This window comes from Capricornis sumatraensis, chromosome 19 (genome assembly GCF_032405125.1).
Source record: "Capricornis sumatraensis isolate serow.1 chromosome 19, serow.2, whole genome shotgun sequence".
In the NCBI taxonomy this organism is placed as follows: domain Eukaryota; kingdom Metazoa; phylum Chordata; class Mammalia; order Artiodactyla; family Bovidae; genus Capricornis; species Capricornis sumatraensis.
This window is the reverse complement of record NC_091087.1, coordinates 76,404,095-76,430,418: the sequence shown is the minus strand read 5'-3', so window position 1 is coordinate 76,430,418 and position 26,324 is coordinate 76,404,095. Positions and strand designations below refer to the sequence as shown.

The window sequence follows — 26,324 nt, the reverse complement described above, 5'->3', positions numbered from 1 at the left end:
GTGTGTGCGTGCGTGCTGTGGGCACATGGACACAGATGTGCACCGGCTGAGCAGTCACACCAGCGCGCACTCACAGGCCCACCCCCTCACACAGCAAGGAGCACAGACCACACAGACTTGGTGACCAGCCCTACGGAGCACGTGTGAGCGGACCCAGAGCAGCGGGGAGGGGGCTCGTGACTGGGCCCCTGTGTCTCCTCCAGGGTACTTGTAACAAGCCCCTCCCCACTACCAGGGGTTCACCACACACGGATGCAGAGAGCTCTGACAACCCTCCTGCGATGGAAGAAACACGCCAGGCAGGGGGGCAAATCGAGGGAGCTGGGGCTCAGACCCGTGGTCGGGGGTGCCCAGACCCTCAGGGCGGCCGGGCCGCAGCACGCGGAGGAACCTGGCGGCGCGGCTCCGTGAAGCCCGCCCGGTCGTGGAGCCGGCCTCTCCTCGCCCCCGCGGGCTGGGGCCGGCCCAGGGCGGAGGGGTCGCCGAGGGCGCCGGCTCCCCGGGAATTCCAGGCGCGTGTGTCAGCGCGCTCGGCTTCGCCGCCCCTCGGCCCCCTCGGGCCCCTCGGGCCCCTCGGCGGTTTGGCTCGGAGAGCTGGATTCCCACGGGGGCGGGGGCGGGGGCGGGGCCCACCCCGCACCCCCAGAGCGGCCCTGGCAGGAGCGGGCCTCCCTCTACTCCCTCTTACTTTTTGCGCCCCAAGGGTCGCAGCTGCCCGGGGAAGGAGCGGAGAGGGCGGGCACAAGAGGACTCGGACTGGGGAAGGGACGCCCCCGGGCTCCGGGCGCCCGCGCGCGCCGGGAATTTTCATCCCCTTGGGCGGGCGGGCTCAGCCCTGCCCGACAGACAGATGAGACCCCCTAGGTCACGGCCGTCCGGCTGTTTCTGTGCAGACCTCTGCGTGAGCTGGGGGCGGCGTCTGGGTCTTGGGCGCGAATCCCAGCTGGGCTTTGATTTTCGCATCTGGAGAATGGGAAGCAGAGCGGCGCCTGCCTCGCACAGCATCGCGCAAATAGAAGCCGCCGCGGCGAGCGCCGCCAGTGCCCGGGGTGCGGCGCTGCCTGCAAGCCCGGGGTGCGGGGACCCAGGACACCCACCCTGCCCGCCCCGGCTCGCTCTGGGGCTGCCTGGAGCCCCCTCCGGGCCGCACACACCGAAGTCTCTCCCCGCCCCAGGCCCGCCCCGGCGCTGCTCTGCCAGCGGCCTCGACAGGCTCCGGCGCGCTCAGGCCCGCGGGGCGAGGGTGGGTGCGCGCCGGCCCCGACCGGAGCGCGCCGGGGTCGGAGGGGCCAGGGGCGGCTCTAGGCGGCGGGAGCGGGTGGAGGCGGCGAGGGGTTGCGGCAGGGCGCTGGGGAGCTCGGCACGGCGGGGCCGGGCTCGGGGTCTAGGCCGGGTGAGGGGGGGCGCGGGGAGCCGGGCGTCTCGGGACACGCCCGCGGCGCCCCGCCCCTCCGCGTGCCCCTGGGCGCCGCTCGCCCGTTTCTCCGCGGGGGAAGCGGTGGGTCCCGCGCACCCGCGGGAAGGGGGTTGGGGTTTGTGTGCCAGCGGCCGGCGTGCTGAGCGGGTTGCTCGTGGTAACGCAGACAGCACGAAGCGGTGCGGGTCAAGCCAACCGGCGGTCTTGGGCCGCGCCTCCGCCTCCCGCTGCCCTCACCGGCCCCTCGGGGCAGGGGCTCTGGGCCGGGAGGCGCCCGCGATCGGGGGAGCCCCGAGCGAGGCCCGCGGACGCAGGGCCGACGTCGGCCAGCAGGCGGCGCGGCGCGGAGCCCCGCCGACCCGCTTCCCTAGGCCCGGCCGCCCCGTCCCGGAGCCCCGACCAGGATCGCAGACGGGAACCTAGGCCCCCGAGCCCTCGCATCATCTTGAAGTTTGCGTGCAACAGAGGGGCAGAAAGGCGGCTTCTTGGGGCATTAGGTGCATGAAACTTGCGGAGCCCAGCTGTAAGCCTAGGAGGTGAACATGAACACGGCCCAGGCTCTCCCTTCACTTCCCCTGTGAAAATAGGGGGTCGGGGCGGAAAGAGAATTCCCCGCTGCTGGCCGGCCTTGGCCCGAGGAGACACGGGCCTTCAGGAACCTGGGGCGCTGGGGTGTCCGGGGGGAGAGGGCTGACGGCAGGCCCACTGGAGGCGGGGTGGCGCCCCTCTCTGCTCTGGGTGTGGCTGAGCCAGGAGAGGCTCCTCAGGACAGAAGCCCCCTGCCCTGAGCCCGAGGGCCCTGTGGGGCTGGGCCTGGGGCTGGACGCCTGGGAGGGTCCGCCTGTCCGCAGGGCCTGTGGGGAATGGGATGGAGGAGGTGGGCCAGCCCAGCCTACAGCAGCGCCCCACCCCAGTCAGAGCTCGGCTGTGGCCCCAGCCTGGGGGCGCCGTGCTCACAGCAGGCCTCCAGCCAGGGACTCCTCCCCAGACCCTGGCCTCCCAGTGTCCAACCCCATGGAGGGAGGAGCAGGTCAGCGGGACCCCCTCTTCCAGCTGCGGCGTTGCCCGCACCCCGCCCCACGTGCTCTGGGGCCTGGGGCCTGCCCACCCGCCCCTCCCCTGTCTACCCCTTCCCCACCTGGTGCCCCGGCCATCAAGGGTGCAGCCTTTCCTGAGCCCCTCCATGCACTAACCCCGAGGACTGGCTTCTGTGTCACCCTCAGAGAGCCCTCTTCTGGGCCTGGGCAGAGAAAGAGTCATCCAGCGGGCTGGGGTGTCCACCCGCTGCGCAGTCCAGAGAAAGGTTTAGCCCTTGGCCTGGCTCGTAGGAGGCACCCTCCGAGCCCCTGGAGTGTCTGAGACGGCCTCTCCTGAGCGCACAGTTGGCCCTTGGCTGAGTGGTGGGCGGGCAGCTGCCCCAAGGTGCCAGCCATTGGGCCTCTGTCCTTGGCTCCCCATTTACTGGGGCACAGGTGCTGACAGCAGTGCGGCTGGTTGTAGGCAGGCCTCCAAGCGAGAGAGCGGGACTCGTAGGGAAAAGGGAGGGGCCTCGTGGGTGGATAGAGAGCTGGGCGGGAGGATGCGTGGATGCAGGAAGGGAGGAATAGAGGGGTGGACGGATGGATGCGTGGAGGCAAGAGAGAGCAATGCGGCGTGTTGCTCATTGTAGAAACAGGCGAGGGGTACGTGAGGTTTCACTGTACGACTCTTTTACCTGTGCTGTGTGTTTGAAAATATAAAACAATGTTGGGGAAATGTTTGTAGATAAGCCCTGTAACACACATGTACACACACTGCTGAAAACGCACGGGCTAGGACTTCCCTGGTGGTCCAGGGGTTAAAAATCCGCCTGCCAATGCAGCGGACACGGGTTAGATCCCTGACGCGGGAAGATCCCACATGCCGTGGGGCAACTAAGCCCGTGGGCCACAACTGCAGAGGCCGCGTGCTGTGACCACTGAAGCCCACGTGCCTAGGGCCCGTGCTCGGCAGCAGGAGAAGCCCCTGCTTGCCACAACGGAAGGAAAGCCTGCGCACAGCACTGAGGACCTCGTGCAGCTGAAAATAGATAAATTAATTAATCAACAAAAGTCTTAAAAACATCATGAGCTAAAGAAGAGATCATAATAGAACTTTTTAAATACCTAGAGCTGAATGGTGATAAAAACACTGTGTGTCCAGACTTGGAGGGGGCTGGGCAGCAACGGCGGTGCTTCCAGATACGAGGGTGGGAAAGAGGGAAGCCCCGAATTTGTCAGCTGCATCCCCATCTCTCAGGGGAAGGGCAGTAGGAGGGCCGCAGAGGGGCTGGGGGAGTAGCCCCCTTCTGCACCAGTAGCCACTGAGCTGGAGCCCTGGCCAAAATCAGACACCACACCCGAGAGGGACTACACGGAATGCAGGTTCTCTCTGCGTTTTGCAAATCAAATGAAAATGTTGGGGGAAGAAAAGAAGGCATTGATGGGTGGGGGGATAGAATAACTCTGGAGAAATCTTGAAAATAGAGAGAAAACCAAGCTTGGGAAAGGATGAAGCAGGAAGCAAATGCGAAGGAGTAGGTCTGCAAAGACAAAGTTTGTTCTTTGAAGAGAATCAACCAACGAAACAGACCAACTTGTGAGAAAAAGGGAAGAAGGGCTTCCCTGGTGGCACAGTGGGTGAGACTCCCCAGTCCCAAGGCAGGGGCCAGGTTCCATCCCCGGTCCCAAGGCAGGGGCCCAGGTTCCATCCCTGGTCAGGGACCTAGATCCCATGCGTCCCAGCTAAGAGCTCGCACGCCAAGCAGAGGTTGACGCACCACAAGCAAGACCTGGCACCGCCAAGTAAATGAATCAGTATTTTTTAAAAAAGGAAAGGAAAACACAAAGGTAACAACATAAATCGGAAAGAAGATGCAATGTCAGACTTAAAAGGAACTGAGAAGCCACAGACTAACAGAAAACGGTTGCAGAATGTGTATCAGATCAAGGGTTTGTTTTCAGAATCAGTAAAGAACGTCCAGAACTCAACAGCAAAGGGGCAAACAACCTGATCTGAAAATGGGCCGGAGACGAAGGTCCATATAGTTCAAGCCACGGTTTTCCCAGTGGTCATGCACGGATGTGTGAGCTGGACCCTAAAGAAGGCTGAGCACGAAAGAATAGATGCTTGTGAACTGTGGTGCTGGAGAAGACTCTTGAGAGTCCCTTGGACAGCAAGGAGCTCAAACCAGTCCATCCTAAAGGAAATCAACCCTGAATATTCATTGGAAGGACTGATGCTGAAGCTGAAGCTCCAATACTTTGGCCACTTGATGCAAAGAAGAACTGACTCATTGGAAAAGACCCTGATGCTGAGAGAGATTGAAGGCAGGAGGAGAAGGGGATGACAGGGTGAGATGGTTGGACGGCATCACCGACTCAATGGACATGAGTTTGTGCAAACTCTGGGAGATGGTGGCGTGCTGCAGTCCATGGGGTTGCAGAGAGCTGGACACGACTGAGCGAATGAACAGCAAGAGATGTGAACGTGGCAGGGAGGAAGGCTTCCTGCTAACGGCGAACACGCACGTGGAGAGACGCTTCCTCCCTGTGTCATTAGGCAAATGCAGATTAGACCGCAGTGCAATAGCGCCTGTGAGAGAAAGCAGACACTAGTAACACGGGTGAAAGAGCAGCGCCACATGAGAAGCCGCGTGGCAAAATTGTGAACAGAACTTCCGACGTGTCGCCGGTGAGAAGGCAGAGCAGAGCCTGGTGGAGGAGCGGGGTCACATCTCAGCAGCTGGTGACCCAGGGCTTCCACTCCCAATATTTACTCAAGAGAAGTGAAAGCTCACGTCCTTGCAAACGCCTGTGCATGAATCTTTACAACAGCGTTATTTACGGTCGCCCCAAACCAGAAACAAAGTAGGTGTCATCCAGCTGGTGCGGTGGGGGCCCCTGTGGTCTGTCCACAAGATGCAACCGGGGGAAGGGGCTGTCCGTGTGCCCGGTGGGCATGAGCCTCCAGTGCCTTGTCTGTAGGAAAGCCTCCGGACCCCAAAGGCTGTCCCGGTCCGTTCACGTGAGGTTCTGGAAGAGGCAAAATAAGAGAGGGCCATGACAGACGAGTGGTTGCTCGGGGCTGGGGTCGGGGAACGATTACCTCTCAGGGGCCGCAGAGGGAAGCGTGGGGGTGATGGAGCTGTTCCCAGCACGACTCTGGTGGGTACACAGCCAGGTGCATTTGTCAAAGCCTACGGAGCTGGGGCTTCCCTGGTGGTCCAGGGGTTCAGAATTCGCCTGCCAATGCAAGCGACATGGGCTCCGCCCCTGGTCCGGGGAGATCCCACCTGGCGCAGGCCAGCTAAGCCCGTGAGCCACAACTACTGAGCCTGCACGCCCTAGAGCCCATGGTCCAGCACGGGAGAAGCCCCGCGCCACAGCCAGAGAGAGCCTGCGTGCGGCCACAAAACCCAGCACAGCCGCCAGCCAACAAGTATGCTCATTTAAAAGGAAACCTTTGAAATGAGCGAGCTGAACGCTGCAGAGTGAACTTCACCGCATGTACGTGAAGATTTTTTAAAGTGAAAAACACCCATTTCAAAAGGCAGATAATAAGAAGGCACTGCAGACTACCGTGTGTTATTTCTGAAAACATAAATGAAATGAACCAGCTATTAGAAAACTGGAATGGGCTAGAGGAAATGAAAACCTTGAATGAAGCGGTGCTCAGAAGTCGTCCCACACAGACACCTGGAGCTGGAAGTACAGACACAGACACGGACGGTGACCCAAAGCAGGGTCAGCTCTCTGACAAGCTTGGCAACTCTCGGCTCCAAGGGGCAGGGAGGAACAGGGAGGGGGGCAAGCGCGCGGCATGCAGGCTGCAGCGGGGGACGGAAGCCTGTCCACTGTCTCCCTGACGTCGGTCGGGGTTTGGGGCTCAACCTGGCACCTGAAGGTGAGATCTGACATGTGGACACGTGGCCGTAGCACTCACGCTTATAGAAAGGCCCTGTCCCCTGTCCCCATGGTGGGGCCTTGGGGCTGCCCAGCGAGGGGGTGACACAGAGCTGCCAATAGTAATGGGAAGTTCACAGTGGAGCTGGGGCCTATTCCAGAATGAAGTTAGGATACAAGTTTCCTGGGCTTCTCAGGTGGCTCAGTGGTAAAGAATCTGCCTGCCGGGCAGGAGACATGGGTTCAAGCCCTGGGCCGGGAAGATCCCCTGGAGAAGGGAACGGCTACTCACTCCAGTATTCTGGCCTGGGGAATTCCATGGACAAAGGAGCCTGGCGGGCTGCAGCCCCTGGGGTTGCGGAGAGTCAGACACGACTGAGCGACTGAACACCACCGCGTGTTCTCTGCAGGCCCACAGCGATGCAGACGGGACCAAGGGGAACGGAAGAAGTGAAATGACCTCCACTGGCAGATGGTGTGATCTGACATGTAGGAAATCCTGAGGCTTCCAGCTGAGTGGCAGGATACGAAGCGGACAAGGAAGTCAACTGCGTTTCTACTGACTAACAGCAGAGAAGCTGAGGAGGAAATTAGGAAGTCAGTTCCATTCTGTCCCTCTCTTTTCTTTTTCTTACTGTGAGTCCGAAGCATCTGCACCCCTGCCAAGTTCCCAGGGATGTGCTGTGGGCGGCTGGGCGCGGAAATCAGTCCCATTTCAGCAGCATGAAAAATAATGAAATACTTGGGAACTACCTGACCCAGGGAAGAGAGAAGGCTGCACTGTGGAAGCCACAGACTGCTGCAGGAAGGAGTGAAGACAGACGGGCCGCTCGGACCCCGTCGGACCCCGCTCGTACCAGAGGGCGCCCTGCTGTCACAAAGTGAACCTGCAGTCACCACAACCCCTGCCCAAGTCCCCATGACGTGACTGGTTTTGTTTTGTTCTGTCTGCAGAAATAGAAATGCTCAGAAGTGCTCAGATGCTCGGTCGTGTCCGACTCTCCGAGACCCCACGGACTGCAGCCCGCCAGGCTCCTCTGTCTGTGGGATCCTCCAGGCAAGAATACTGGAGTGGGTGCTATTTCTTTTTCCAGGAGATCTTCCCGACCCAGGGATCCATCCGTGTCTCTTGTGTCTCTTGCATTGGCAGGCAGATTCTTTTACCACTATGGCACCTGTAAAGCCCCCAGAAGTAGAAATATCCACCCTAAACGTCACATGGGGCCTCAGGGACACAGTCCCAGGAATTCATCCTCGGGGCAGAGATGATGCCTCCCCGAAGCCTGGCCGGCAGAGACTGCGGGAGGGGCGGGGGTGCAGGGGGACAGGGCCAAATGGGGAGGGGGCCAGACGGCAGAGGAGCCGGGCCGAGACTGGGTGCAGCGTGCCCACTCAGCCCGGCCTCGCTACTCGGGGGCGGGCGCTCTGCCCACACCCTGAAGGTGCCCATGCCCCTCCTGGAGTCCCGCCTGCACCCCATCTCAACCCGGGAGAGTGGAGCCCGGCCGCCTGCCCGTCACAGGGAGGAGAGTGGGCCAGGGCTGTGGGCGGGGGGGACACACCGAGTCTGCTACAGTGTGTGTGTGTGTGTGTGTGGTGTGTGTGTGGTGTGTGTGTGGGGTGTGTGTGTGTGTGTGTGTGTGTGGTGTCTGTGTGTGTGTGGGGTGTGTGTGTGTGTGTGTGTGTGGTGTGTGTGTGTGGTGTGTGTGTGTGTGGTGTGTGTGTGGGGGTGTGTGGGTGTGGAGTCTGTGTGTGTGTCTGTGTGTGTGTGCGGGGTGTGTATGTGGATGTGTGTGTGTGTCTGTGTGTGTGTGGGGGTGTGTGTCTCTGTGTGTGTGTGCAGGGTGTGTGTGTGGATGTGTGTCTGTTTGTGTGTCTGTGTGTGTGGGGTGTGTGGGTGTGGAGTGTGTGTGTGTCTGTGTGGGGGGTGTGTGTGTGTGGGGTGTGTGTGTGTGTGGGTGTGTGTGTGTGTGTGTGTGTGGTGTCTGTGTGTGTGTGGTGTCTGTGTGTGTGTGGGGTGTGTGTGTGTCTGTATGTGTGGGGTGTGTGTCTGTGTGGGGGGTGTGTGTGTGTGTGTGGTGTCTGTGTGTGTGTGTGGGGTGTGTGTGTCTGTGTGTGTGGGGTGTGTGTGTGTGGGGTGTGTGTGTGTGGGGGGTGTGTATGTGTGTGTGGTGTATCTGTGTGTGTGTGGTGTGTGTGTGTCTGTGTGTGTGTGTGGGGGTGTGTGGGTGTGGAGTATGTGTGTGTCTACGTGTGTGTCTGTGTGTGTGTCTGGGGGTGTGTGTGTGTCTGTGTGTGTGTCTGTGTGTGGGGGTGTGTGTGTGTGGGGTGTGTGTCTGTGTCTGTGTCTGTGTGTGCAGGGTGTATGTGTGTGTGTGTGTGTGGGGTGTGTGTGTGTGTGTGTCTGTGTGTGTGGGGTGTGTGTGTGTGTCTGTGTGTGTGTCTGTGTGTGGGGTGTGTGTGTGGGTGTGTGTGTCTGTATGTGCAGGGTGTGTGTGTGTGTGTCTGTGTGTGTGGTGTGTGTGTGGGGGTGTGTGGGTGTGGAGTGTGTGTGTGTGTCTGTGTGTGTGTGCGGGGTGTGTATGTGGATGTGTGTGTGTCTGTGTGTGTGTGGGGGGTGTGTCTCTGTGTGTGTGTGCAGGGTGTGTGTGTGGATGTGTGTCTGTTTGTGTGTCTGTGTGTGGGGTGTGTGGGTGTGGAGTGTGTGTGTGTCTGTGTGTGGGGGGTGTGTGTGTGTGGGTGTGTGTGTGTCTGTGTGGGGGGTGTGTGTGTGGGGGGTGTGTGTGTGTGTCTGTGTGTGTGTGTGTGTGGGTGTGTGTGTGTGTGTGGGTGTGTGGTGTCTGTGTGTGTGTGGGGTGTGTGTGTGTCTGTGTGGGGGGGGTGTGTGTGTGTCTGTGTGTGTGGGGTGTGTGTCTGTGTGTGGGGGGTGTGTGTGTGTGTGTGGTGTCTGTGTGTGTGTGGGGGGTGTGTGTGTCTGTGTGTGGGGTGTGTGTGTGTGTGTCTGTGTGTGTGGGGTGTGTGTGTGTGTCTGTGTGTGTGTCTGTGTGTGGGGGGTGTGTGTGGGTGTGTGTGTCTGTATGTGCAGGGTGTGTGTGTGTGTGTCTGTGTGTGTCTGTGTGTGGGGTGTGTGTGTGTGTCTGTGTGGGGGGGTGTGGGGTGTGTGTGTGTGTCTGTGTGTGTCTGTGTGTGTGTGTCTGTGTGTGTCCGTGTGTGTGTGTCTGTGTCTGTGTGTGCGTGTGTGTGTGCGTGCCCGTGCATGCTGGTGAGTGCCTCCGTGGCCACGTGTGTGAGCGCAGCTGTGTGCACTGGGCTCTCCTGTGTGAGGAAGCAAGCACGCCTTGGTGTCACAGCCAGAGAGGGCGTGCCAGCAGGGCTCCGGGCGGGGGTGGGCTCCCTCGGCCAGGCAGGTAACAAGCCCACGGAGCAAGCCTGCAGGGAGGGGCAGGAAGCGGGGGCCGCTCCACCCTGTCCTGGCGTTTCTGAGGTGGGGGAACCCACGCGCTGGGAGTGGAAACGGTGGCTTCACACACACACGTCTGCACGCACACCCCTCTGCCCTGCCCTGAGCAGAGCCCTGACTGTGGGCTGGCTGCACCCCAGTCTGGTCACCCAGGACCCCAGCTGCAGGCCCGGCTCCTCCCCAGCCTGGCACTGCCCCCCGCCGCCCCATCCATGCCCTCCTGACTGCAGCTGGCCACCTGCCAGGATTGTGGGCGCCTCTGGAGGGCCGTGACTCCTCCCGCCCAGCGCACGGCAGACGCTCTCTAACCCGGCGGCCAGACTGTGAATTCTGGCCACCCTGGTCCCCCTAGCCCGGAGGCCTCAAGGGCTGTTACCCGAGTGCTGTAAGCTGTGGTCGGCTGGAGCCCCAGCCTCCTTCAGAGGAAACCGGATTGCTTCCGGCGCGAACAGTGGCTCGCACGCCAGCTGGGGTGTTTTTCCACGTGGGGCCACTGTCTCTGCTGCGTCTGTCAGGGGAGGGGGAGAGCCTGGGTCCAGTGCCCTGACCGCCCAGCCCCAGCCGCTCCCCTCCCAGATCACTTTGGCTTCTCACTTAGTGGACAGGGTGACAGGTGTGGAGGGCCAGCAGCCTGGAGCCTGCGGGGCAGCGCAGGGCTCACTGCGTGTTCTTGCCCACCCGCACTCCTGGCACCTCTGAGGGCCTCCCTGGAGCCTGGGGCGGTGGTGGGTCAGGGGATCCCCCCTGGGCAGGGCTGCCAGGCAGCCTCTGTCATGCGGTGGCATCGGGGTCCCCCCTGGCGGCCCTGCTGACATTTGGGGCTGGAAGCTTCTCTGTGCTGAAGGGCCCTGTCCTTCCTGGGCGTTAGGGTGCTTGGCGCCATCCCTAGCCTCCAGCAGCAGCCCCAGCCCAGGGAGGAAACCCAACACCATCTCCAGGGAGGCTCAGTGTCCTTGGGGACAAATCCTCCGGGTTGGGGACCTTGGGCTGCAAGGAACTGAGGCTCACGGGGGGCCTTGAGGCAGAGGTCTGGGCGGGGGGAGGCTCCTGATCTCACTGGAAGCCTGCCATCTGCGGTTGACCTTTGACAGCGAGTGAGCCTGGGAGTAGCAGCCAGGAAGGGAGGCGGACTCCTGGCCACCGCGCCCCTGGCTTAAAGAGGGGCTCCAGGCCACCTCTCGGCGTCTGCCCAGCTCTCCCTGCCCCGGGGGAGGCGACCGGCTGCACACACCTGTGCTTCTGGGCAGAGGCCATCCCACTGTGCCCCTGAGGAGGCGCTGACCTCTGAGACCCTCCCTGGGTCCTAGGACCCTGAGGCAAAGCGGGCGGTCCCCAAGGGCTGCTGAGGGTGGATCAGGGCCCAAGGGCTGCAGTCCTCGGGGGCGCGGGGCCGCAGGGCTACAGCCGGGTCTCGGCCGTGCTCAGGGCGGGGTGGCCCTGAGGGATAGTGGGGTCCCTGATGGTGGACGGGGTCTGCTGTGCCCCTGCTTGGACCTAGTGCACGGTAGGCACTTGATTAAACAGCTGCTGACGAAGCGAGCGGGCTGCTCCTGCTGCCGTGTGACTGACTCACCAGTCGCCGCCCCGAGTCCTGGGGAGGCAGCCCTGGCCGGGTGACCACTCGCCAGTTGGGCTGCCTGGGGGTCCCCAGCTGGCCCCACTGAGTACCGTCCACCAGGGCTCTGCCTGCTGAGGTTCCCTCCCCGGGGAGGCCAGGGACCACACGCGGGGCACGTGGACACGCCAGCGATCATGATCGGGGCGTGTGGACACACCAGCGATCATGCTCAGGGCGTGTGGACACGCCAGTGATCATGCTCAGGGCGCGTGGACACGCCAGTGATCATGCTCGGGGCGTGTGGACACGCCAGCGATCATGCTCAGGGCGTGTGGACACGCCAGCAATCATGCTCAGGGCGCGTGGACACGCCAGGGGCCACCCTCGGGGCACGTGGACACACGATGGCCTGGGAGGGAGTGGCTAGAGCCACGTCCGAGCGGCGCCCGTGCCCCTCGCGCGCCCGTCCCCACCCGCAGGAGGCCTCGTGTGCCCTCAGCATGAGCTCTTGTTCATCTTGCTGCCCGTGCCCCTCGCGCGCCCGTCCCCACCCGCAGGAGGCCTCGTGTGCCCTCAGCATGAGCTCTTGCTCATCTCGGCGCCTGTGCCCCTCACGCGCCCGTCCCCACCCGCAGGAGGCCTCGTGTGCCCTCAGCGTGAGCTCTTGCTCATCTCGGCACCCGTGCTCTCCTGTTCTGGCCTCACGTGTGAACTCGGGCCGGGCATCCTTGGCTGCACAGAAAGCCTCACTGTCGATATTGCCAGGCTGTTCCCTGTCTTTCCCCTCACGTGCTTCTGGACACATTTTTAATGTCCTTCTCTGGCCAGGCTGCCAAGGCACCCTCCTGCACGTTCTTCTATTAACTCCGTGGCCTTGCAGACTCTCACTGGGGTTCTATTTAGAGCCAAGTCTGTCTGCCCTGGGGCAGTGGCCTGCGGTCCCCACCTGTCTTGCGCCAGGGCTGGGGGACAGCCCCCCGCTTTCTTCTGAAGCCTTGCTGTTCTGTGCCCCAGTAGCAGTGTCCTCCCCAACAGCTTTTTTTTTTTTTTTTTCCTGTGTGAAGGAGAAAGTCTTGCTACTTTCCAAACCTCTGGTCCTCCAAGTTTCAGTTTCCCCTTTCACCCTCCCAAGAATAATTCTTCCTGTCCAGAGGCTGGATGTGAGTTCAGTCTTTTTAAGAAAACAAAAATCCTTTCTTTCTTTGGCTGTGCCAAGTCTGACTTCTGCACTCAAGTCAGGATTTCTGTTCTTCCTCAAGGCATGTGGGATCTTTAGTTGCAGCATGTGGGATCAGTTCCCCGACCAGGGATCGAACCCGGACCCCCTGTACTGGGAGCGCAGTCTTAGCCAATGACCACCAGGGAAGTTTCGAGCATAGTCTTTAGAGAATGGTTTCCTCTCATGGGACGTGTGCAGAAGGGATGGGTGGACTCAGGGACCAAAGAGAGTGGGGTGCAAACCCACGGCCCCCAGGGCTTGTGGGCTAGGGGACAGACAGACAGAGAGGGAGGGCCTGTCACAGAGCAGGAGTCTGTCGCTGGTGACCCTGACCTGTGTCCGGAACCCTCTGGTGCCCCCAACAGACACTGGTGATCTGGGTTCCCAAAATACCGACAGGCAAAGCATGCTTGAGGCTTTCTTCTGACAAGTGGATGGGTCGTTCTGGAAATTCTGGAGAAAACAGTGACGTTGTTTGCCATCGTTAGCTTCCCTGGGAGGAGCAACATTCTGCCAGTGGAGACAGAGTCGAGCAAGGCCTGCCACACTGCTGGGCCAGGGCCACGGGGACTAAAGCTTTGGGTTCTCCACGAGGACCCTGCTTCGCAGGCTCTGGGCAGTGGGGCTCCTGGGGCTTCTGGGGGGAGGACGCTTCCTTAGGAGGAGCTGCCCCATGGGCCCCACTCCCCTCCATCTCCCCTCCGCCCAGGCTCCCTCTCCCAGCTCCTGCTGTCCAAGGTCCTCCCTCTTCCTCCCAGATCAACCCCACTCTGGACCCTCTTCTCATCTGGGGGCAGTTTCGTCCCTGGGCCTGGCCAGCATGCATCCCGCCCACCTGTCTGGGACCTGCCTTCGCCAAGTGGAAGAGAAGCTGGTGAGCATGTGTGCCTGAGGCAGTGTGTCCCCCCATACCCTGAAGCGCTTCTTGTTTAGTAACAGCACCCAGGGTCAGTGGGCACCATGAAATCAAAGGCCACATTTCCCAGCCATCCCCCCAGCCAGGCATGGCCACAGCTCTGCATTCTTGAGGAGGTGGGACCAGCAGCACTGTCTGGGGATTCTGGTGCATCTCCCCAAAGAGGAGGGGCCCCACTCTCCTCTACTTCCTTCCTTCCCGACACCTGGAATGCAGATGTGAAGGCTGGAGCTCAAGTAGCCATTTTTGACCAAGAGACAAGGCACCTGGTTTCCCAAGGCCGTGGAAGTGGCTGGGCCAGCTGAGGGAGAGAGAGAGAGAGAACTCCACGTGCTCAGCATGTCTGGGGTTTCTGAGGTGATGGGTAGCCTATTCTGGGCTGATGTAGAGCACACTTTAACTCTGTTGAACCCACGACCCATGATTCACATTCAGAGTGCGCCCCAGTCAGAGGAAGATGGGCTGGTAATGAGTTTCAGAATCACCAAGCTCCTGGGATGACAACTTCTGTAAAGCCCCTTTTTGTTCACAGCCTCTTCTCTCCCGAGGAAGCTCTCTCTGAAACCGCCCTGAAAGCCCCTAATCTGGAAGGCTCTGGGGAACTCCTGGGCCCTTGTGAAAGCACCAAGTCCCGAGGACACCCCGGAGCCCTTGCTTTCCCTCCCCAGCCCCCGACTCAGTGACGCAGCGTCAGTGAGGCTGAAGAGTTGGGGCTGGGCAGCGGCCAGCAGTCAGGACGGCCTGGCAGACTTTCTGGAAGAAGAAAAAGCGGTCATCTCAGCAGTGGGTCAGGGGTGGCACAGACAGACTGACTCCCACGAGGCAGCAGGGCTCGCTCCAGGCAGGGGCTGCGTGGAGATGGAGGGGCAGAACACAGCGCAAGAACAAGGCTGAAGAGACGGGGCACGTGACCAGCCCCACAGAGGCGGGGCAGATGGTCCAGCGAGTCTGGGACAACTTGAGGGTCCTCAAGGGCAACAACTGAAGTCGACAGAGGAGACACACCGAAGATATGAAAACCCCGAGTCCTGCACACACGTGTCCTCAACAGTGTTACAAGGCAGCCCGCGCATCCACGGATGGGTGACGGATAAACAGACGCGGTCCAGCCACGCGGTGGCACAGGACTCAGCCACACGGGCAGTGACGTCGGACACCTGCTCCGGCGTGGGCAGGCCTTGAGGACCTCATGCCGAGTGAACCAGGCCCGTCACAAAAGGATGCTCCTGAGAGAGTCCACTCGTCGGGGGTCCCTGGCGCAGTCAGACCCACAGAGACAGAGAGCAGGATGGTGGGGGAGGGCTGGGGAGCCGGGACAGGGCTTCTGTTTGGGGAGATGAGCGTCCTGGGGATGGACGACGTGGACGGTCACACAGCAGCGTGAGGGTGCTGGTCACGGCAGTGTTCCCTTGAAAGTGGCTCTAAGGGTAGATCTTACTGTCTCTAATTGCCGCAGTAAAAATCTCTGAGTCCCTAGTGATACTCAGGGAGAGACAGTGAGAAAGAGTCTGACATCTCAGCTGCGGCAGGAGGTGGTTTGCTGCCCTTTGGCTGGGGGAGCAGGGAGGGCCCAGCTCCCTAACCGCCCCCCTAGGCCTGCTGCTACCGTCACAGACAGAGACACCACGTGATGGGAAAGTCACCACGCGAAAGACCCAGTGCGGAGGCCGCCCTGGGGTGGGGAGTGGGAGGTTCAGCTCCAGGGTAGGGGGCGAGACGCCAGACATGCCTTCATGGCGGGGATCCCAGCGCCAGAAACGCTGACTGAACCGGCCAGGGCTTCAGACCCACTTCCCAGACCCGGGAAGCCGGCAGTGGCGGGGCACGGCAAACGACTCGGGGAACGCCCAGTCACGCACACCGAGGATGTGCCACACGTTAGGGGCGGCCGGCCAGGCCCCCTCAGGAAGTGGAGGTCGGGGAGCGCTGCTTCCGAGCGGGGCCACCGAGATGCCCGACATCAACCAGGCACGCGTGCCGGGTGCGCTGTGCCCGACGTGAGCCACCTGGCACCACCGGCCGGCTGTCGGGGCCGAGGAGGGTGGGCAGGGCATGCGGAGGCTCTGCAGGGGAACCCGGCGCTGAGCCCGGGGTCCGATTCTGCTCACGGGCACGGAGCTCGTCTGGAAGTCTTGGCGCGGGTGTGGGTGGTGGTCACTTGGGCCGTCAGGACGCCCCTCCTTTCCCTATAAAGCCTCCCGAGGCTGTGAGGGGAGCGGAGACCCGTGGCCTGGAGCACACTGTCCGGCAGGCGTCCGGACGGTGCCCGGGGGGTCGCCGCCACCTGCCCCCGTGTCTTTTCAGGTTTGAATCTGTGACTGTATGACCCACTTAAAACAGCGACTAACGTTCCCCTGTCGTGAGGAGGTGGCGTGCTGCTGCAGACGGAATCGGGATGCCTGCCTGGTGGAAGGGGGGACCCCGGGAGCGAGCGGCCTCAACTTGAGCGGCCCCTGGGCGTGTTGAGAAAATGGGTTGCAGCGTGCCCCTTTATCCTGCCTGCAAGACACTCAGCCTTCAGGAGATGCACCAGGCCCCTGGCTCCCCCGAAACCCCGTTGCCCACGCCTGCCTCGCTGGCAGGGGCCGCGCCGGGAGGCAGGTGGGGTGGCTGCTGCTGCTGCCCCCAGCTCGCAGCTCCCAGCTCCTCGGGGCCCGGCTCCCTCCCAGGCCCCCTGAGGAGCCCAGAGGAGGACTAGGCTGCCCTCCTTGACCCTATGGCCACGGCCCGGGGGAGCGGTGGCCCGAGCCCGTCCGCTGGGGGCACAGCAGCCGGGAACAGGCGGCGCCTCCAGGGGCCCGCAGACGCAGCAGTCCCAGGAGGGCTCAGGCTGCCCCGTGATGAGAGCTGTCCCCCCGCATCCCCGAGGGCACTGGCCCACGGCCCTGAAGCGGGCTCTGCTCCTGCTGAGGCCCTAGGTCCTCAGACCCCGAGGAGGCGCCACGAACCGCCAAGCCTTGGCTCCACTGCAGACGGCTTGTCTGGGCCTGTGCCCCTGGGTGGTGGGTGGCACCCTTGGCAGTGGCCTGTGGTTGACGCCAGCACCCCTGGGCAGCTGTCGGGGGGCTGAGGTGAGTCTTATGCCCAGATTCGCAGGCTCCCCACACCCAGCTCCCCAGGCACTCTGGGACCCCCCTGAGAGACCACTCTGGGTGGGGAGGTTGCTGAGAGGGAGCCAGCCTCCAACCGCAAGGCAACGTCTGAGGAAAAGTGCCAAGTGGGCGCCTGCCCTCCTGGGGCCCCCAGTCCTGGACACGCTGGGCAGGGGCCTTGGTTCCACCTGCTGCCTTGCTGCTGGGGACAGGTGGCCCACAAAGGTTAGGAGGCCCAGCCCTGAGCTGGGCTGGAGAGCTGGGACCACAGTGGGCGGTGCAGGGAGGGCCCCAGTGCCTCACCTCAAAGCCCAGGTCCAGCCCAGCGAGGGGGTGGGTCGCCTGCAGCTCGCCATCTTCTGAGGACACTGGTGTGTGTGTCAGGCTGGGGCCCTGCAAGCCCTGCCTTCCCGAGTGGACCCTGGCTTCCTGGGGGATCCATGGACCCCTCAAGAGAAACTCTCCTGCGGGTGCCCCCCGGCCTGGCTGGGCTCGGCTCCAGGGGGTCCGGGGGCTCAGGGACAGCTCTGAGGCCCAGGGGCCAGCACAGGGCACGCTGGCCTTTCCTGCAGGGCCCTCCCCAGGATGGGGCCAGGCAGGGGGCTGGGGCTGGGTGCTGTCCTGGGCCCGTGGGGCAGTGCCCGGAAGCAGCCCAGCTCCCTGCGCCCCTCGAGTGCCCAGGGGCGAGGCCTCCTGGCAGCCCTGCTCTGCACCCACCAGCCCAGGAGGCCTTCGAGGCCTGAGTGCAGGGGCTCTTGGGGGTCCCCGCCCGGGGGCGCAGCGATGCTGTCTGGGCTCAGTAGGTCCCTGCAGCTCACGCCAGCTGGCCCCATGTCTGGCCCAGTGGCCAGGGAAGTCCTGAGTGAAAGCAGCTCTGGGTGTTGCCAGAAGAGCGAGCAGAAGCGGCCCTGGATCCGTTTTCAGGAAAGTGACAAGGCCACCGTCTCACCGCCAGCGAGAAGACGCCTTGGCCGGTTGGCCCACCCCCTGGTCTTGCTCGGTTTGCGGTTTGGGAAGTTCTAGAGACACTGCTGCTACTTCCTGAAAGCACTCAGCCACGCCTGCAGAGAGGAGCGCGAGGCTGTGGGCCCGGGTGAGTCCTGGGCTCCCGCGGGAGCGTCGGGGTTGGGGGCTGAAAGCAGAAGTGGCTCCTCGGCATGAACGTGGGGGCTTGGTGGAGGGTCTTAACTGGGGTCCTTCACTGAGAGAGACCCCAGGGCACCAGGGGGCCTGGGAGGGAGCCTGGGAGTTCCAGGCCGGGCGGAGGGAAGCAGGTGCAGGGGCCTGACTCCGCTGTGGGGAGGCTTCCTGCCCCCCAGAGAACATGTGCTTGCTGCTGCTCCAGGGGTGCTGGCGGGTGGGAATAAGCCACTGCCGCCCTGGCCTCCTGGAGCTGGTGGGGCCACAGGCGTGTGGGTGTGAGGAGGAACCACAAGACAGGGGGCCCTGCTGGCCGGGCGGCTGGCTGGCCCCTTGGGACGGGGTCCAGCGCTGGGCACAGTGCGGGGTCCCGGGGTGTCTGCCGGGAACGGAGGGCTGGAGCTTTGGCTGCTGAGGACTGGGTGCTTCCCGCCATCCCCACCTGGGCGGCGACAGGGTGACGTTTTAGGGGACGCTCCAGGCAGAGTGGGGCAACATAGGCGCCTCCGGGGGCCCTGGAACAAGGAGGGGCTGTCCAACCTCACCAGCCGTCGGGGAGATGCAGGTACAACCTTCCTGAAGGGGAGTGGGGAAGACGGACACCCGGGGCTGGAGAGGCCGGGCCGCTTGCTGAGAGCGGTGAGCTCGCCGAGCTCGGGCCCGGGTCGGGAGGTCCCGCCCCGAAGTGTAAGCTGCGGGCAGACAGAAATGAAGTCAGCGCGCTGGCGTGGCGAGGCAGGGGCAGGAGAAGGAAATGACCTGAAAGTTCCAGCCGAGGCAAGAGGGGCGAAGGTGCAAATTGGGCAAAGGCGCCGCAGGGCGGCCGCAGGACAGGCCACCAGCCGGCACGACCGGGCCCCATGCTGCGCGGCGGGAGCCGGGAGCGAGGCCCGTGGGCGGGCTGGTCCTTGGCGCTTTGGCGGTGCCTGTTTAGAAAGCTCCAGAGTCAACCCTTTCGAAGTGTGTTCCCAATAAAGGGAGGGATGCGAGGCACCCGCGGGCCATGGCGTGTCCGGGGAGAGAGCTCTGCAGGCCGGGTCACTCCCGGTCCTGTCTCTCCCACCAGGGGCTTCTGCGGGCCCTTCCAGGATGTGCAGCTGCCGGGGTGGTGCCCAGGGCGGGCAGGGGCAGGGCCGGCCTCCACGGCTGCTGGGAGCCGAGAGCAGGAGCCTCAGGCTGACCCAGGCCACCCACCCCCCGGCCTGTGGCTGCCGTGGCCCCCACCCCTCCTAACAGCGCAGACCAGGGACCCCAAGCCCACCAGGCCCAGGCCGGCTATCTTCCTAGAGCCTCCTGTGGGGTCTGTCACTCCATGTTCCCTGCAGCTGGGACCGCCCGTGGGTCTCCCGAGGTGAACAGGATGCTGGTGAGGGCAGGGAAGAGCAGGCAGCTGGGCCTGGGGGGTGGATGTGTCCCTCTAAGCACCCGACTCCGGGAGAACAAGGGGGGACCCAGGCCTCCCGACCCCCGCCCTCAAGAGCCCCAGCCGTGGGTGGGGAGAGGCCAGGGCCCTCTGGGGCGGGTGGGGATCGGATCCTGGTGGGGGACAGTCCACCACCCCCCTGGGCAGGCTGGGCGGTGTCCTGGCTGCTAACCAGGGACAACCTGGGACATGCTGAGGTGGAGCAGACACACGGCCCCCTCCCAGGTCGCTCAGCTCATGGGGTGGGGCAGACGCACAGGACGGAGGACACGAGAGGAAGCAGGAGGCGGCCAGGCCACCAGGTCCAGAGACCCCGGAGAAGCCAGGGGCGGAGACCTGAAGCCAAGTGTACGTGGGGGGTGGAGTGGCCCGGGTGAGCCCAGGGACGGGCCAGGCTCTGCAGGGCAAACGGCCCGGAGGTGGGTGGAGAGGCAGGGACCCCCCGGGCCTGGGCAGGGCAGGACTGCGCCGTGAGGTTGCGGCCGTCCCAGCCGCTGGCCACCCTGGCCCGGGCCTTGTGCAGCGTTCCCGCCCCGGCCCCGCTCCTCCCAACACGCACCCCCCCACCCGCCTGTCCAGGCAGATGAGGGCAGCTGACAGTCACGGCCGCCGCCCCAGACCCAGAGTCCGTGCTGTCTGCACAGGAGGGCGGGGCGGGGGGCACCAGGCAGGGCCCAGACGCCCCCCGACTTGGGCCAGTCTGCGCTCTCTGTACAGACCTCTGCCTGCAGGCCTCGCCCCCGCTGGGGGACGCACACCATCAGTTGGGCCACTTCCTCTGGCTTTTGCAGAAGTGACTTCTAGAGACAGTGGTCCACCTCTGCTCCCAGCCGTTCAGGGAGGAGCTGGTGGGACTGCCCTTGGGGAGGGACCACCCCCCAGCTTTCCCAAATCTCAGTTCTTGCAAAGGGACTGGCCCCTCCCGCAGGGCGGGGCTGGGGGTCTCCTCCCGGACCCCTGTGGTTCAGGGGCATCCTGACGGCTCCTAGGTGGGTTGGCACCCCCCCACACACAACTGCAGCTCACATGGGCCACCCTCAGTGGACACCCACCTTCCCGGAGCCCCCTTTGTCGGGCTCAGCCCCCCTTCATTGGCTGAGCACGGTGGTGAGTGAGAGGATGGACGGGGAGACTCAGGGACCCCCAGACCCACACCCACCAGTCAGTCAGGACGTCCTTTTCAGAATGTTAACGGTGTTTCTCGACTCTTTCCTGCATCTCACCTTTGTCTGTGTTTTCAAGGTCTTGCTTATAAACTCTTTCTAAGCTGATGAACTTTATGCAGTTTCAGGGAAACAGCTTGGTTTCCTGTTATTTCTGGTTAGCTCGCCTGCTGGCATCACAGACAACCCCTCCCGGCGCGGGGGGTGGGGGCGCCTTCAGCCGCCGGCTCCCCTGGGGGTGGGGGCGGGCTCCAGGCTGGCGGGGAAGACCCTACTTCGGACCGTCTCTGGCTGCTAGGATGGGGCCCGTGCTAGGGGCTCTCTGGTTCAGGAAGAAAGCAAGGGTGGGGGCCGGGATGCCGCCCCTTCGGCCAGCACCCTGGATGGAGCCTGCCCGTCCCTGCCCTGGGCTGGGCTCCCAGTCCCTTTCACAGGGGTGCAGTCCATGCACTTGGAATCTCAGGTAGCTGTTTCATCAGGAGAACTCCTGGAAAGGATTTCACCCCGTCAAAAGTGAAGCACATGGAAGACTTTTGAGGCGCATTGCCCGATTACACTGGAAAGCCTCTGTGCCCATCTATGCCCCTGTCCCTAGCGTGGAGGAGCCCACTTCCTCACTCACTCACCAACACTGAGAGCTGAAGTCCTTTATCTGTGCCAGTCTCACGGGCGAGAAGATTGGCGTGTGGTTGTTTCACATTCACCTTTTTTTGACCGTATGAGCAGAGTTGAGTGTTCTTCCTGTTGAGGTCTTTTCACTTTTGTGAATGATCAGCTTTGACACTTAGGTTTGTTGATTTGTGGGAGTTCTTTCTATATTAAAACTCTGCTGCTGTATCCCAGGATAAACACAAGATTTGTGTGTGTCATTGCTCAGTGGTGTCCGACTCATTGCTACCCCATGGACTGTGACCCCCCAGGCTCCTCTGTCCATGGGATTCTCCAGGCAAGAATACTGGAGTGGGCTGCCATTTCCTTCTCCAGGGAATCTTCCCCACCCAGGGACTGAACCCTGGTCTCTTGCATTCCAGGCGGACGCTTTACCATCTGAGCTACTAGGGGAGGCCGAAATACAAGACTTGGCGTGTAACAAGTGCGCACTGACCATTTGTCAAAAGGCTTGATTTATGATTTAATCTGATTTCCCTAAAGCAATTTCTGCCCACTCTTGCTCCAGGTCACTTTCCGCTCTGGGAGCGAACGTCTCTACAGCCCCATCTCTGCCGTGTGACGGGCACTGCCGCCCAGCCCTGAGCCCGGAGCCTGCGACATGCCAGGTGAGAGCCCCACTCGGGCCTTCTTTGACTTGGAACCTTTAGGAGGGAGCCCGTGGGAATTTTTCTACAATGTACGTGGTCTCATAACAGCGATAATTGCTTCAAAAATTAGCATGCAAAAGGAGACTTCTCAAAATAAAAACTAACCTGCAGGCAGCAAAGCCAGAGGCGCCCACCCTGTGAGGGGACTGGGCCCCGCAGAGCCTGCCTCTCTGTCTCCCGGGGCTCATCTGCCCAGCCCAGAAGGCTCCTTCCCAGGAGTTCAGGTCCTCTGAGTGACCCCGGGGCAGGGGCGCACTCTCGCCCGTGTGCCCAGGTGTGGTTGCCAGATGGCTGGGGGCGGGGGTGCGGCGTGGGCAGGTTAAGACGGGGCCCCACGTGCTGCCCACGTGGCCCCGGCAGGCAGCGTGTGACTGAACTATGCTGAGTCCAGGGGGAACCCTCGAGGGCGGGCGATTGGTGGGGGACCTGGGAGCCGGAAGGAGCCCACAGGCCTCACCTGAGCCTCCACCTGGGCTTTGGGACCCCTCACACCCTGCCCCCCAAGGGGTGGGAAGACAGGGTTGGCACTGGGATGGACCCAGGGCAATGCTGCAGTCCAGGTGGTGGGCTGCTGGCTTGTGGAGGACTTGTCCGACCAGAGGGGACAGTCGGTCCAGGCTGGGCCAGCTTGGGCCAAGACAGGTGTCAGCTCCTTCCTGCCCGAGAAGTGCCCTCCCGCCAGCTGCTCCGCACGCACCTCCGGCCCCCATGCTGAATGCTGCCAGCTCTCGTGTGGGGAACTGATGCCTGGGTCTGGTGACTTGGCCGCACCCTCCGTCTGCACATGGAATGAAACCCACGTCCCAGGGGGTTAGGGCGGGGGATGGGGCCCCAGAGAAGGGACCGAGTCATGCCCGTCCGGATGGCCACTGCCAAAACTGAAAGACCAAGCGTGGCTGAGGATGCAGAGATGGAAAATGGAGCAGCTGCCGTGGAAACCATCTGGACGGTCCTCAGAAAGCTACCGAGGGGCTCATCACACGAGCCGGCAGTACGCGCTCAAAGGAAGTGAACGCAGGTGCGGAGAAGGCATCGTGCACCCGCGGTCCCAGCGGCCGTGTCCCCGGCCAGGGGAGTGGAGGCGCGCCCGTGGCCCAGCTGCACAGCGACCCAGAGCTGCCCTGAGAAGGAAGGGCGCTCGGAGCCGGGGCTCTGAGGATGCAGTGCCCAGTCCTGGGGCACATTCTCTCTGTAATCTTGCTTGCTGTTTATCTGACTGCTGGGCCTTCGTTGCCGTGTGTGGGCCCCTCTAGTCGCGGGGCACAGGCTCCAGGGTGGGCTCAGTAGGCGTGGCCCCCGGGCCTCGCTGCTCAGCCACACACACCATCTCCCCAGACCCGGGACCAAGGCTGTGTCCCCTGCGTGCGCCGGCGGACTCTCAGCCACTGGACCGCCGGGGACGTCCAAGGCCACATTCTTTACCATGCACTCCTAGGAGGGGCTGGGGGTTAAATGAGGACAGAGTTTCAGTTTTGCAAGATAAGAAAGTTCTGGAGACGGACGTGGTGAAGGCCGTACAACAGTGCGAAGGCGCTTCGTGTCACAGAAGTGGACGCGTGGGGTGTTAAGATCGTCACTTCTATCTTATGTATATTTTGCTAGAATTTTAAGAACAGGGGAAAACAGATGAGGGCGCAGTCGGACTTTGGGGTCACACTGTGGGGCTGTCGCCTCCACTGCCCCAGGCCAGCCGTGCGGCCCTTCTCGATGGGCCTTCGGCCTCCTTCACCGCTTCACTGGTCGCCGCCCGCCCTCACCACACGCCCCTGCTCAGTCACACAGGCGTGTCCGACTCTTTGCAACCCCATGGACTGTAGCTCTCCAGGCTCTGTCCATGGGATTCTCCAGGCAAGAATACTGGAGAGGGTTGCCATTTCCTCCTCCAGGGGATCTTCCTGACCCAGGGATCAAACCTGGGTCTCCTTCATCTCCTGCGCTGCGGGTGGGTTCTTTGCCGCTGAGCCACCGGGGGAGCATGGCTCTCCTCCCGCCTTCACAGCCGGCCACGGCGAGACGCCCACGGTCATGCCAGCTTTGGGATGCGGTGAGGTTTCTTTGGCCGTTGGAAAGGCCTGTGGAAGGGCCCAGGGGTCTTCAACCTCGACTGTAAGTAACCAAAAAGCCTTCACGCCTCAGCGGCCACCAGCCTCCAGAAGCGAGAACCGCGTTCTGCGCCACCCCTGGGGCCGCCCCGCCCCGTGCGGCCCACCGTCCAGTCCCTCGGCTGGGTGCCGGGGCCACTGTTGCCAGAGGCTCCCACTGACCTCAGGGGGCTGCTCCGTCTCCGCTGTCCACTCTTGGAGAAGAAGGCCTCTACATGGACAGTGCCTCCAGAGGCCAGGCTCAGGTCCTCCTGCTCCCAACAGGGACCCCGAAGCCCGGGGGGTGTCCGCTCCCTGTGCCCACCCACCAGCCTCGGCACGGTCCCAGCGCGAGCCCCGCAGACGCCGGGGGCACCTCCAAAGGACGGTGTGAGAGTGCGGCTGAGCCGACGCGGTGGAGGAAAGCGGGGGCCGGGTGTGGGCGCTGGGCGTCCTGGCGTCTCCAGGTCCCTGCGCGTGCTGTGGGCTGGGGCGTCACGCGGTGACGAACGGCGGCGACTGCCCCACGTGCCTGCGTCAACGGACACGGCCAGGCCCAAGCTGTTGGGGCTGGTTCATATTCCGCGACTGATTCTGCCTGTCTGTTTCCCGAGGGGACGTGGACCCACCCACAGAGGGTGGGTGTGGGCTTTGAGTCAGGACACCTGCCCAGGGACTCCAAAGGTCAGCGCCTCCCCCTGGGAGGACGGCCCCCCTCCACTCAGGAAATGCCCCTGGGTGATGCCCCACTAGGTATAAGCGCACAACGACCCCGAGACAGGAGAGAATGCCGGTCTGTGGGAGGGTCTGCAGGCCCTGCGCTGCGGGAGCGGGCCCTCCCTGCAAGGCTCCACGTGCTCGGAGGGTCGCTCCTGGTGATCTGATCCACGTGGTCCCCAGTCACACCTGCCCTCACGCTTGTCTGTGCCCCGCAGGAAACACCACGCTGGAGACCAGCCCTGCACTGGGGACCCTGTCGATGGGCGTGTCTCCCCACACATGCAACGTGCCCTTCAACAACAGCAGGGTGTTCCTGGTGACCGTGTATAGCAGCGTGTGCGTGCTGGGCCTGCCGGCCAACTGCCTGACGGCGTGGCTCACGCTGCTGCAGGCGCGCCAGGGCCACGTGCTGGCCGTCTACCTCTTCTGCCTGGCGCTCTGCGAGCTGCTGTACCTCAGCACCCTGCCGCTCTGGGTCGTCTACATCCAGCACGGGCACCGCTGGCCGCTCAGCCCCTGGGCCTGCAAGGCGGCCGCCTACGTCTTCTTCTGCAACCTCTACGTCAGCATCCTCTTTCTGTGCTGCGTCTCCTGCGACCGCTTCCTGGCGGTGGTGTACGCGCTGGAGATGCGCGGCCGCCGCCACCAGAGGACCGCCATCCTCGTCTCCGCGGTGGTCTTCCTCCTCGTCGGGCTCGTCCACTTCCCGGTGTTCAAGATGGAGCACAGCGACACCTGCTTCGAGACGCTGCCGATGGACCGCAGGGTGGCCGGGTACTACTACGCACGCTTCACGGCGGGCTTTGCCATCCCGCTGTCCATCATCGCCGTCACCAACCAGCGCATCTTCAGGACCGTCCAGCTGAGCACCAGCCTGAGCGCCGCCCAGAAGGCCAAGGTGAGGCTCCTGGCCATCGCGGTCGTGGCCATCTTCCTGGTCTGCTTCGCCCCCTATCACCTGGTGCTCCTGATCAAAGCCGCCGCCTTTTCCTACTACAGAGGGGCCGAAGTCCCCGTGTGCGCCTTTGAAATCCGCCTGTACACGGCCTCCGTGGTGTTCCTGAGCCTGGCCACCGTGAACAGCGTGGCTGACCCCATCATCTACGTGCTGGCCGTGGAACTGACACGCCAGGACGTGTGCAGGATCCACAAGGGGTGGAAAAAGTGGTCCACGAAGATGGACAACACCAAGCTCACGTGCTCAAAGGACTCAGAGGAGGCGCGCTCGCCCATGTCCCTCACAAACAGCTACGCCTTCCCGGAGCTCGTCCACCCCCCAGGGCCATCGCCAGGCGCCCCAGAGGGGCTGGCCGAAGGGGCCTGCTGAGCCCAGCGCAGGAGTCCAGGGCTGGCCACCCGGTGCTGCTTGGGTCCCGCTAGCCAGTGTCCACGGTGCCGGCTGGAGAGCCCCCTCTTAATGACTTTCCCCCGATTTCTGGTCCCCTGGAGTCTCTGCCGCCGGGGGTCCCGGCTGAGCAGAAGCCCCAGGGAAGGTGGCAGCATGCGCAGAGCAAGGGCGAGCCTGCTGGCCGCGGGAAAAGCACACGGCGAGCGGGAGCGCTCGCTCTGGCAGGCGCTGTCCACCGTGAGCGCATAGCAGGGCAGCTGGCACAGGCTGTGTGCCCGCCTGGTGCTCTGGCAGCTGGCACAGGCCATGTGTGGGAGCTGCCTGTCAGCCTCCGCGTGATGACTTTATTTCCTGAGCTTTTCTGCAAGCGTCGCTTGGATGCGAGTACATGGCTGGGCATCTCTGCTTCTGCCCTGGGTCATCCATGCAAACTGTACCCCTGGTGTCAGGCCCTTGGCCGGGACAGCTCGGCGCTGTGGCCCTGAGGGGAGCCACGGGGTTGGGAGGAACTGCAAGGTGGGGTGCAGTCCACGTGGCCTCCAGAGG

At 63.1% G+C, this 26,324-nt stretch overlaps 1 protein-coding gene across 1 annotated transcript; it reads left to right on the top strand.

The window, feature by feature from the left end:
• Nucleotides 1-22,452: 22,452 nt before the first annotated feature.
• GPR132 (G protein-coupled receptor 132) lies at nt 22,453-25,757 on the top strand. Its single transcript, XM_068991004.1, has 3 exons — nt 22,453-22,620; nt 23,996-24,146; nt 24,646-25,757. The coding sequence occupies exons 1-3, from the start codon at nt 22,453-22,455 to the stop codon at nt 25,755-25,757; spliced, it is 1,431 nt and encodes a 476-aa protein (XP_068847105.1).
• Nucleotides 25,758-26,324: the final 567 nt, after the last annotated feature.

Coding starts and splice junctions, on each gene's coding strand:
- GPR132 (XM_068991004.1), top strand. CDS start 22,453: ATGGGGCCCCAGAGAAGGGACCGAGTCATGCCCGTCCGGATGGCCACT. Junction 22,621..23,995: donor GCTCATCACACGAGCCGGCA/GTACGCGCTCAA, acceptor TGCTCCCAACAG/GGACCCCGAAGCCCGGGGGG. Junction 24,147..24,645: donor TGGAGGAAAGCGGGGGCCGG/GTGTGGGCGCTG, acceptor TGTGCCCCGCAG/GAAACACCACGCTGGAGACC.